The sequence below is a fragment of the Gracilinanus agilis genome, chromosome 2 (assembly GCF_016433145.1).
Source record: "Gracilinanus agilis isolate LMUSP501 chromosome 2, AgileGrace, whole genome shotgun sequence".
Classification (NCBI taxonomy): Eukaryota; Metazoa; Chordata; class Mammalia; order Didelphimorphia; family Didelphidae; genus Gracilinanus; species Gracilinanus agilis.
Genome location: NC_058131.1, coordinates 144,090,365 through 144,103,083, shown reverse-complemented (window position 1 = coordinate 144,103,083; position 12,719 = coordinate 144,090,365). Strand labels below are relative to the sequence as shown.

The window sequence follows — 12,719 nt, the reverse complement described above, 5'->3', positions numbered from 1 at the left end:
CGGGGACAGCTTGGCGTTGACCCTGGTGAGAGAACTTAGGTTCTCTCAGGGTAGGCAGCGGATCTTGGATCCAGTTTCCTCTCCATTCCTTCTCCTTCCCCAAAGTTTCACGCTGCATCAGAGCATCCTCTTAGGACTTTTAAAATTTCGCTTGCAATTTTTGCAGGTGCCCATTCCCACCTTATCTCCACTTCCATGCCTCCCTCCCCTCTCACAGGTCCCACTCCTTTTCAGTTCTCTCTTCCTCGGGCGCCTGGAAGCCGCTGCTCCTCCCTAGGAAGACGAAGCCGGGATAGACAGTCCGTGTAGATTACTAAGGGTGTCTTGGGATTTGCCGACTGGGCTGGAAGGCTTTCGATCTGCCACTGGGAAAGAAAGAGGGAGAAGAAAAAAAAAAAAAAAAAAAAAAAAAAAAGAAAAGAAAAGAAAAGAAAACGAAGAAAGGGCCGGTTGTAAATAATAGGTGTCTTCCAATTCAGCAGATGCGCAATTCATATCCCTGACCTATTAGCGCGCAGAGACACACACACACACACACACACACACACACACACACTCACACTCACACTCACACTCAAACACACACACTGATTCGGATTAGAGGTAAAAGCAACTGCTCCTCTGTATTTCACGGAGCAGGGAAGAATAACTGATGTGCCCGCTCTAGAATTGGAGTGCGTGTTTTAAAGAAGAAACAAAGACCACTGGGGTCTACCTAGGGGTAAAAGATTTGGTAATTCCCCAAGAGGAAAAATAGTCAGATGGGAAGTCTGAATGCGTCTGGGATCTAAAGAATGGGAGAATAGGCAAAGACTTAAAAAAAAAAAAAAAAAGCAAACTAAGGTGACCAGAAGCCAGGGAAGGGGCCAGAGAGATAGATGTATCAAAGCGGAGGGAGGCGCTGCAGACCGTAACTCTGAACTGGGGAGAAAGAAATGAGAACCCTGTTTTCACCGAGGCAACTGGTTTCTCCATCCTGAAACATTGTAAATGAGCTACGGACCGACCGGGTTTCTCCTACTATCTTTCTGCTCCCCGGTCTAGGAGTCTCCTATAGGCTCGAGCACACGGCACATACTCAAGCACTTTACACACCACATGGCAGGAGAACCGAGATACCGGGAACACGCCCCAGAGAAGCTGCTGGTCCTAGTAGGCTACCCTGCGCAAAGCAATGGGAAATAGGGAACCACCAAATGGAAGAAAGGAGGGAGGGCGGGTTCACCAATGATTATACACTATGCAAGTCTCAGTGCGGTCTGAATTCCTCCGAAATAGGCGGATAATTTGCACTTTAAGAAGGGAGCAGGAAGATGGCTGGACTTTATATAGCCCGCGTAGTCTTTGACCGCTGGGCACAAACTGGATACTAATTGATGGTCATAAACAAGTACTGAGGAATGTTTGCCACTATATTAAGTGACACCGTGTTTACCAGGTCATATGTTATTTAATGTTTCACTCTATTATTTAAGGTTTCGGGAAGAGACCCAAGTTATGCTACTGGAAGCCAGAAAATGACGCTGGAATTGCACAATCATCACACACACACATACACAAAATCTCTCCACTTCTCCCAGAAATGCTAAGCCACACCACAGCAGCTCTATTCTTCAAGAAGCCTAATTTTATTTTCCCTTCCAGACAGACATTCGTCGCTTGCAGGATAAGCACAGAACACCTTAATTTAAGTGGCTTCTGGATTTTCAAACTTCTGAAAGCCCTCACCTTCCCCTAACCCCGGAAGGGTACTGTTTAGACAAATGCTTCTGCTCCAGCTGCCCGTGGGGATTGGGCCCGCACCTGTGTGCACCCTCCTGGTAGGGAGCGCCCAGGCGTTTCTCTGGCCCTAGTCCTGATCTCCGCAACATACACATAAACACACACATAAACACACCCTCAATCCTCCATCGACTGATTCAGTTAAAAAAAAAAAAAAAAAAAAAAAAAAAAGTATTGTTTTGAAAATTCCCGGACTTCTCTGGGTACAGTGCTTAAAAGACTAGAAGACTCTTTATTCCTCTCTGTCTCTTTCCAAAACACTGTACTCAGTGCCCAGGCTTGAGTTGTTTTCAATCCCTTTCCATCATGCACACATCAAAAGGAGTATACTGTTTAGAAAACATTTGAGGCTGCCTCAGCCAACATCCCTTTGACTTTAGAGGCAGGGGAAAAAATAAATAAATGAAATTTTACAAATACTCCTCCCTGACAGATTTTAGTATTTCTCATTGCATTTGCTGTTACTGGTAATACCCGTTCCTCTCCCCCCCACCACGCCCGCACTGACCCCTTCTTATTCTAATCCCCCCCTACTCTTCCATAAGCTTTATTAATGAGCACCAAGTCAATTCTCCCAGTATAGCCCATTATAATAAACTGATGTTAATTTACATTCATTCTGCCTTTAAATTGAGGGCTGAGGGAGATGGGAAGCAAGGGAATCGCTCCAGAAAGAATTGTTTGGTTTTTTTCCTTCAGTTAGAAAAGTAGGAATTTAATGTCCCTCTTTTGTCTTTGTATTCCCAACACCTAGAACAGTGTCTGGAGCTTCATAAGTAATAGTAGTTTAATAAAAGACTCTTCATTAATGAATTGATTGACCATTTCAGCTTCTTGACTGGTGCTGAGTAAGGACCAGTGAATATCCCTGTCACTGAGGTTTTCTTTTAAAATTCGGTACCAAGGAGACTTTTGCTAATCCCTCTCAGTAAAAACCCAGAACAAAGACATTTGTTTGTTTGTTTGTTTGTTTGTTTTTTCCTTTTAAGGTTTCCCTATAGGATCCCTGGACAACTGATCTAAGAACAGAGACTATTGCTACAAGGGAGAAGGGTAGAAGTACAAGGATTCTTCAAGAATTTTCAAATGGTTGCCTTTGTTTTTCTTTTTGATTGGAACTTATTTCACCCATGTAAGGAATTAACTCCCTAGTAGGGAAACTTCCTCCTCTATTATTTCTAGACTTTAAAAAGAGTTTCCTAGACCACTGAGAAATTGAGTGAGTTATTCAACACCATACAGCCAGTTTTAAGTCAGAGGCAGAACCTGAACCCAAGTCTCCTCGACTCTAAGATCCATCCTCTAGCCACTATGCCTCTTTGCTTCTGTTTCACAAAATAGATATCTACATTGGAAATTGCTCCTTTGTTTAATATAGTTGGATTTTCAGAGTCTCTCTTACAGCTTACAGTTGGAAAGACTGGGGTCGGAGCCTCCTACTCCAGTGATTGATTGCGAAGACAGGACCGATTTTACAGTAAAGTTTCTATGTTTTCCCAAACTGCTACTTCAATACCAAATGTCCTGGGGGAACTGTCCTGGTGTTCTGACCACATTGAAATGATCACCAGTGCTATGTAAACAAGACGATACTGTCCAGGACGCTCAGAGAAGAGTGGTGGGTGGTAAGATCTATAAATGTCTGACTTCTGCCACCAGGAGTCCGGGTGGATGAAGCAAAATGATCTGACCCTTTAATTTTTCCTTGCAAATCATGAGAATTTTCAGATTCATTATGACCAGAGTAATAACCTGGTTGAAATTAGTAGAAGCTAACCAACAGAGTGTAGACCAGGTGATGAATTTCAAAGATTATTAAAAGGAAACTAGGAAAGTGATTTGAAGTCATTAATTTTGTCCTGAAGAAAAGAAAAACTTCTCCTTTTTATCATATATCCATTGAATCAGATTTCTGGACACTATAATGAAATATATGATGCTGACTTCTTTTTTCATCTGAGATGGAGAAACTTTCATTGTTTAAAATCCTTCTACCTACAAAGATGAACAATTTATTTCTACAATCTAAAGGAATAATTGTTCACAGCACAGAGAAATAAAGTGTCTTGTCTAAGGCCAAATAGTCTGTGTCAGGGGCAACACTTGCTCTTCATAGAATCATGGAATTCTTCACCCCCAACTTACATCTAGAGATTGATGGGACCTCATAGGATATGGAGTCCCAAACTCTCCTCTTATGGAGTTGGAAATTGAGACCCAAGTTAAATAACTTGTTAAAAAAGATCACAAACAATAGCCTGAATCTCATGCCAGCACTCTGTATGTGACTGTATGGCTTGATATATTTGCCAATTCAAAAGTTACCAAAATTAGTTGTTTTTCCAATGGTAGATTGTTTTCACTATCTAATTTAAAAAAACAGTAATCTTTGCTTATAAAAAATACTCTCAGAAATGTATGTAAGTTAAAGATTTAATAAGAATTGATATTCTTAGGAAAAAAAAAACATTTAGGACTGGGAGTGGGCTGCTTGCAATGAGAACAGGTAATATTTCTGTAACTGCATAGAAAGTGCAATTAAAGTACCTAATTTAATAATTCCTACCCTCCTTTCTATGATATGAGATGGGGGTTGCAATACTTATAACTTTTATTAATAAAAGGGGGGGAGGAATCCCTACCCTCCAAATGAAGTATATTTACATTATAGCAATTGCATTCATGTTCTCTCTTGACATAACCTGATTCAACAGAGGAGTCAGAAGAAATTATTTCCTGACAATTTAAGGGAAATAATTTTAAATGGGAAGCTTAATGTTCTACAGTTCTGGAACAATGATCTTTATTTTTAAAAATATGAAAACAAAGAAATCAGTAATTTAGTTATTAGCCTAATTACTATGGGAGTAAGATTTGGAAATGTGTGCAAATATGTCCTTATAATAAAGAAAAGAACACTAATTGAAAATATTAAGACAAGTAAAATATTAAAATAGTATGCATATATTACTATATTTCCCAAATTATTACACATCCATTTTGAAGCAATTACCAGAAAGAGGGAGGGAAAGGCTCATAATTGGAAAATATGTCTGAGCCTTATGAAGGAATATTTTTCTGTTGCCAAAGTTCCAAATGGCTTAGAAAATTGCAGAAAGACTAATCAATAGTAGGTAGGCCATCAGATAATGAATTTGGAGGTTCAAGGCAATTCAAGAAATTCTCCTAAGACCTACAAAGGTTTTATTATTAGAAGGAGTACCCTCAGGGAAGAAATAAGGATGCAGGAATTGAAATATGTTTTTCTTTATGGAATTAATAACATTTCTTGGTTTATTTACTATGTATGATTTTATGTTCTTGGCTAAAATATTTTAAAGACTGCTACTCTCATCACTTTTTTAAGACGTGGGTCCTTTTCTCCCCTGTTAGAATCATAGATATGGGAAAGAATCCTAGTTGATGGAAATATTCATCCTACTGCTGAGTTAAATTTTACATGCTATGAACTGGAGTCACTTACTACTTATTTGAATCACATGGATGACAATTCCTTTCCATTTAATACAATGTAGTCTGAAAAAAGAAGAAAGCATAGACAGATTGAAAGCCTGCATAAGAAAAACTCTGAGCTAAGAATTTTACTCCCTGATCTCTTTTTTTTTTTTTCATGGAAAAAAAAGTGGACTCAGGCCCTTGAAAAGGGAGTTAAATAGGGAAGAAGTTCAGCTCATTTTAAAATTGTACTAATTAGACCTTACCTAAAAATTCACCAACCTCCAGGTGACAACACTTTGAACTATTCTAGTAAAGTTATCTCAAAATAGTTGATTTGGGGAAGGAATGCCTCCTCCAAAAGATTGTTTTTCATCTGTTTTTCATACAATGTGGACTGAATCCCAGCTTTATTAAGTCTATCTTAAAATACGTTAAACATGTATCTTACTAAACATACTTACTAAGTATGAGTCCATCTGACTATATACTATCACCCCATCTTGAAACAAATTCATTTCCTTGGAATCCTTTTTCTCTGCAGAAGTCCTTTGGCTAAATCTGTCCATTCAAGCAATGTAGTGACTTTTCTATAGACCTTTAACTGTTTTAATTATAATAATAAGCTTGTGCCATATGTGAATATCTCAAATTTATGTGTTTTATGATACACAAAATCTGTGCAGCACTGAAATTGATAGCATGCATATCCTATTTTGATTTTTAAAATGAGGTAAATGAAGCTAAGAAGAGAGTAAAAATTCAGCTCTCTCACAACTCCAGGACTAGCATCTTTCTGCCTCTCATTATCCATCACAGCAATTGAAATCATAAAAACTGAAGGCATAGGGACCTTGAGGTAGTTCAATGGATTATGACCCAAGCCTAGACACAGGGGATCCTGGGTTCAAATCTGGCCTCAAAAACTTCCTAGCTATATGACCCTGGACAAGTCATTTAACTACTATTGCCTAGCCTTTACTGCTCTTCCGATGTAGAACCAAAATGCACTATTGATTATAAGATGGAAGGCAAGGATATTTTTAAACTGAAGACATTCTTTTAGAAGTGAATTGTTAAAGATCTCAAAACTACTAGTGACAAAGTCCAAACTTTAAGCTGTTTCCCAACCCATATTCCAGTGATCTATTCATTATGCTGGTATTATTTAAGTAGGAAATGCCTACAGCAGAGTTCAAATCATCCCCAATTGTGAAAAGCTAGAACCAAGATTATACCATTGGAAATTGACTGAATCAGAAAAGCAAATGTGTTAGACAGCCATTGTGAATGTAGGAAGCAGGTTGAGAAGTAGGGGAGAGGGAAAGGGGGAAGATTTCTTACAGTTTGTTTTAATCAAGAAGAAAATTCTGTCTAAGCTAACAGAGGTGGATTTGAAGTATGGATTAGATAGTAGGAACTGCTACAGAACAAATTTTGAAAAACCAGCTCAGGAGAGATCAAGTAACTGTTGGTCTAACAATAGAGGGTCCTGGACTAGATAAAGGATGAGAAGTCATTAGAAAGTTGTCTCCAGCATTTCTTCCACACTAAACCCAATGAGACAGGCTGAGAAAATGGAGTATGGCTAAGAAATGTGCCTTGCAGGAGAAGTCTGGGTTATGGGATTTAGAACTGGAAGAGGCTTAGACATCTTTCAATCACTCCCTCATTTTTCAGATAAGGAACAAGCCAAGAGAGGATAAACAACATGCCAAGATTATAAACAGAGTTAAGATTCAAACTAGTGAGGTAAAGAGATATTTTTGATTTGTGGATAGAGGCCAGGGGGTCTAGCATCATGGTGATTCAAATAGCTATGGAGACATGCTAAGTTCTCCAAATGGGCAAGTCTCTTAACTCCCAGTGCCTTTGGTAACTCTCTTAACACTATAAATTACAGAGCTTTTGCCTACCTGGATTGGCAGAGTTTCCTATATCTATGAAATCACCAGTACAGTAAAAGGGGGGGGGGGGGAGAATCTACTACCTACTAACAGTGTGACCTTGTTATTACAACCTCTCAGCCTCAATTGAAAATGAGGCTGCCTGGTGAGATAGGGGGCAGACCTTAGGGTCAGCAAGATCTCAGTTCAAGGCCTGACTTTACCGCACCTGTATGATATTGGGCAAGTCATTTAAATAGACCACTAAGGCCATAAATTATAGGTCATGTGAAGATCCAGATCTACACAGGTGGAAAGGTGTTCCATGTAGAGAATTAAAGGGAACCATAGGATCACAGATTTAGAAATAGAAGTCATTGTTGGAGTCATCTAATCCTATCCCTTCCCATAACGATGGTATCCCAATTCTGGACACAAACATGTCTATTTTTTTTTTAACACGTCTATTTCTAACCTACTTCAGCACAGTTTAGAGAATAAAGTGATTTTTTGAAAGATAAAAAAGAACAGAAAAAGAAAAGAAAAAAGCCCTTTGAAACAATTCAAAGTATAATTTTCTTTATAAATATGCCATAACAAAGTAAGAACAATTGATTTATTTAAAAAAATACATTTCTAGAATGATGGCCACATATAGATATGTGTCCGAATTTTTTTTTTCATCTCTTTTACTTCTGTTCCAGTTTCATCTAGCTTGGCTCCTCTAAGGCCACCACTTCTACCCCCACCCTTCTTCACCCTACCTCAGCTATGGTGTGGTCATGAAATTGAGTTCCCACCCTCCACTTTCTATCTAGTGACTTCCTCCCGGCAGTCGGACCCCTGTCTTAGCCCGAGCCTCCCGGCCCTCTTACCTTCTCGACTGGGGTGTTTGAACGCCATGGCGGTGGCGAGATCTCCCCCGTGCACGGTCACACCGGGTCCGTGGTGAGCCAGGGGACTACCCTGCGCAGGCCAGGGATGGCCGGGAGTGAGGTAGCCGCCTCCAGGTCCGCCGTACACTCCGTGCTGGTTGGAGGAAGGATAGGCGCAGGCTGGGAGGAAGCTGCCCACAGTGGAAAGACTCGGGGTGGGCTAACCCGCAGAAGCGAGAAAGGGAGGGAGAGAGACATTATTACCAACCAGCCGGCCAGGGCTTGCACCAGGCTTTCTCTGGACAAGGAGCCAAGAGTTTGGTGCCTTCCTAGTGCCTTGAAAAGCTTTACCGTAACTCCGAACCCTTTCCCTCCCCCAAAATTCCCTTTATTGGTGGAATTGGGGGTAGGGGGTGGGACAAGGTTACCAATTATTCTTCTCCAAGCGCGTCCCTTCCTCTAATTGCATTAGTTAGCTAGACCGAGAACAATAGCATTTTAATGGACCCGGGGTGGGATTCCAAGGAAGGAAACAAGAGAGGGCAAACAAGAAAGGGGGGGAATCCAAACAGCCATTTCTGAGTTCACAGGCTGAGGGGTGCTGAGCAAGCATTAGATTTGCACCCTGAAATCTAATCTTATATTCAAAAGTGTCGGGTTAAAATGTTTAAAAAAATCCTCTGCCAAGATCATTTTTAAATGGTGAGACATGCAGAAGGGCTGGTTTGAATTTTTAAATTTAAAAAAAATTGTTACTGCCCCTCTTTTTAGCTAGGCCTATTGGAAGACCAATATGGGATGCACTTAATTGTTGCTACAGCATTCACCAGGCTTCCCAGGCCCTGGTTACCTGTGGGTATTTGATGTCTGCTTCCATAACCGCTTTGTCAATTCCGTTCACTGCTTGTGTGGCTGGGAAACCAGTCCTATTCACACTGGCCCAGTCTTCCATTTTGGGGGAGTAGGCAGAGCCCTCAGTCCCCGACAGTGCCCCTTAAATGGATGGGAAGAGAGATTGTGAGAAGACAACTCAGAACTTAGAAAGCCCGTTGGGTCCAACCATCTGGCCCTTAAAGTGTGTGTATCGAGGATTAGGGAGTGTCATTTACACGCACCCATGTTCACCCCACTCGTGAGTGCAGCTGAATAAACTTTAGGAGAGCCACAGGACAGAAGGCACCTTTAAAACCTCCAAAGCAGGCAAAAAGTTGGTCCAACCAAGTTTCTTTCGATTTCACTCACTGTCTGCAGGGTCCTGCTCAAAGCTCTTTCAGGGCTGCAATCTGATTTCAATTCTTTCACCCTTTCTCTCCAGCACTGAGGCCTTCAGGTGAAAATGTTGGCAAATTGTTGCTGGGGAGTATTTGTTATTTGAGAATGGACTTTATCACCCTAATAACTTAGCAGACCAACTCTTTTTTGAATTGTTTTTGCTTCTATTTTTCTTTTTGGCAGTTGTAAACAGAGGCTGTTTAGGGCATTCTAAAAAATTTTCTTCCTTTCATATAAAAATCCAAGCAACTCAAGATCTGAGGGATAGTTCCACTGGGGGAATAATTTCAGAGGATATTTGGAAAAAGAAAGTAAACAGAGAGATGTTTCTTGAACATAGATATGCTGATATTTGCGTTTGCATAATATTCAATGATATTCTCTAGAAGCATTCTGATTTTATATTCCTTTATCAAAAAGTATATGTCTATATACTATATATAATGAATATATATATACATATATGTGTATACACACACATACATACATACTCTCTGACTAGCCAGACCAAGCACCTAATTGTTCTAGAGAAAGTTTAATGAAGTTGGGATTGGCTGAAAGATTCTGGGCAGCACTTGAGTTCTAAAAACCAGTTCCAAAGAAACAATGGGTTTGCAGAAAGGCAAAAAACTTCTTGCAGGCTCCTGGAGTTCTTCACCACCACCACCCCCCTTCTTTCTTCACCACTTCACTTCTGCTTCAATTCTCCCTTCTTTCTTCACCACAGAAAGCTCTGACTCCCTCCTTGTATCTCACACAAGGGACACAATGCTATCCACTTATGGAAAGCCACAGAAAAGCAAAGTGGTCATGTGCATAGGATAGAAAGGGAAATAATTTCTACAACAAACTTAATGTTGTCCCTAAGCAATGAAGCTGCCTCTCCCCCAAAGATGATGAACCCAAAGACAAATGAATGGCCAAAAATTTGAATGTGAAGTAAACTCAAAAGATAAAGCCTGAAAGACCTTGACTGCAAAGCATTCCCAAATCTCTCTGAATTACCACTGGTATAATAGCTTCCCATCTGGATTGGCCAGGCCTTAAAAGGAGAAACTGCTTTTAAAATAATAATGGCAATGATAAATTTGAAAACAATTTCCCTCTTTTATTATGGTGAGTAGATGACCTATGAGGGGGTGGTAGTGATGAAGAAAGAACTGAGGCTTCCAGGAAAAGGTCAAACAAATTGATGGAGATATTTGTTTTGTTTAGATCTGGCAAAAGGAGATGTGATATGGCTTCGCTGCGCTCACATTCTTTTTGCAAGACTGAAAAAGCGAAATTTCAAGACTCCGAATTTGTGGTCGACAATCTATCATCCCCAAGAAAATATTTTCCACATTTTCCATAAAAAGTTCAAGATGTCCAAACGTTCCCACAGATGGCCCTAAACCTGCCTCCCCCATCCCGCCACTCTCCTAAGCTAGTGCTGCTAACATCTTGAAAGGTTTGCTGGGGGAGGGGGGAAACCATCATCCTTGACCCTCTATGGCTGTCTTCATGAACACACAAGGGCACACAACAAACACACACACACACAAAGTCTAAGTGGTCCCTTCTTAGTGTACTAAATGTGTTATAAGGCCCTATTTGGACTCAGTTTACTAACCTGTTTGCTCCATAAAAGTTCGAATGCCCAAAATGTTGCTGACAGAATGAGCAGAGGGCCAGGATCTAGGGATACTGACATGTCCCGCAGAGACAGGAACTCCTGGGTGGTTCCCCATCTTGGTCCCAGTGGGTGACATGGGATTGGGGTAAGGGTACTGGTAAATATGATTGTAAGGCAGTGCCGGTTGTGGGGGTGGCTGCTTGGTGGCCTCGTAAGGGTTGGGCTGGGACAGGTTCCCGATTTTATTTCTCAAGATCCTGCTGATGGAGCTGACCGAAGGCACATTGTATTTGTCACAGACCCCATCGGCCAGGAGTCTGTCCCGAATTTCCCAGGCGAAGATGCCCGGATCTCCTTGTTTGTAGTCCCTGATATGCTTCACCACGTTTGGAGTGGTGACTCGGGGCTTGCTCCCTCCAATTGCTCCGGGGAGGATGGAACCCGTCTCGTTGTACCTCGCCAGGATTTTACTCACGCAGCCGTGAGACACTCGGAGCTGTCTGCTGATATCGCATGGTCTTATGCCTAGCTGGGCCAGTTCCACGATCCGCAGTCGGATCGCATTCGGCAGGGGTCTCCCATTGACAAAAACACCGCCCAGCTGGTTCACTTCTCCGTAAGTCTGCTCTATAAAGGGATGGGGTGGGGAGGGTGCGAGGAGCAAAGAGAGGGGAATCGAGAAGAAAACACGCGATGATTACTCACTGTTAAGAATTAAAGAGAAAATCCTGTCTATCCCACAAAGTCTCACATCTCAACTTTAAAGAAAAAGAAAAGAAAGTTCTCTTCCTGCTCTCTCCGGGACCACAGCTGATCCGGCAAATCGGGGGATTCCCCAAACAATAAACTTCCGAATGAAAGAGACGAAGTGTATGTTCATAAACGTACTGCTCCTCAGCCCATTCCTTAGCTCTGAGCAGTCAAAGCAGGGCGACCTGACACAGGCTCCCCAAAGTGAGTGCTATTGTGTTGAGCAGGAGGGAGGATGGGGTAGGGATGAGAGGAAGAGGAAGAAAAGGACAGGCACTCAAGGCCACACTCTCATCTCAAACACTTTTCCCACTTTGGACAGCAAAGTTTCCCTTTGACACTTCCTCCCCTCCACCCTCCATACACATACTAAAACTTCCCAACGAAAGTGCTCCCTGCTCTGCCTCTCCGCTGGGGGGGTGAGCCTCCAGACGCGGCTTCGCTGCCTGCCAGAGAAGGCAGGCCCTCCACTCAGGGGGCGGGAGAGCAGAGAGAAAGAAGAATAATGGAAAAGAGAAGAGCCCCAACGCAGCTTGCTCGCAGGCGTCCGCTGCCTCCCTTACCCATAGCAGCGCGCAGGGCCGGCTGCCTGGCGCCCGAGCGACTGCTGGGGTTCGGCCGGGCGCAGTCCGGGTGTGCTCTGATGCGGGCGGAGATACATAGAGGGAGGGAGAGCGAGAGCTGCGAGCCACGGCCCCACTTCGAACTGGAGACGCTCCTGCTGGGGAGCGGGAGTCGGAGCGGGAGCCGGAGCCCGGCGGCGCTGCCTCCCTGCTGCCCTTCAGCGGCCCTCTCCCAGAACACTTTCCAACTCCGGCAGCCCTTAAACCCCAAGGTGATCTTCATCCGATTGGGATAAATTCGTCTGACCAGGAGGCTTCAGTGTATTCGGATCAATTTGACGTGTCCTCCACGTCAATCTCGGCGGTCACGCTGGAGACGCGTTCATTGGCATTTCATTGGTTCCCGTCATTTCGCTCCTGCGGCAGCTCAGGCGAGGCTTCCCTTCTGGTGTGTAACTCTACCTCCCTCCTCCCACCCACCTCTGCACCCTCCTCTTCTCCCCCCCCCCCCCAGCAAGCT

General features: G+C 42.6%; 1 protein-coding gene across 1 annotated transcript; it reads right to left on the bottom strand.

The window, feature by feature from the left end:
- Window positions 1-273: 273 nt before the first annotated feature.
- On the bottom strand, window positions 274-12,482 carry PAX1 (paired box 1). Its single transcript, XM_044660742.1, has 5 exons — window positions 12,200-12,482; window positions 10,884-11,513; window positions 8,850-8,992; window positions 8,000-8,219; window positions 274-365 (listed from the first exon to the last, which is right to left on the bottom strand). The coding sequence occupies exons 1-5, from the start codon at window positions 12,480-12,482 to the stop codon at window positions 274-276; spliced, it is 1,368 nt and encodes a 455-aa protein (XP_044516677.1).
- Window positions 12,483-12,719: the final 237 nt, after the last annotated feature.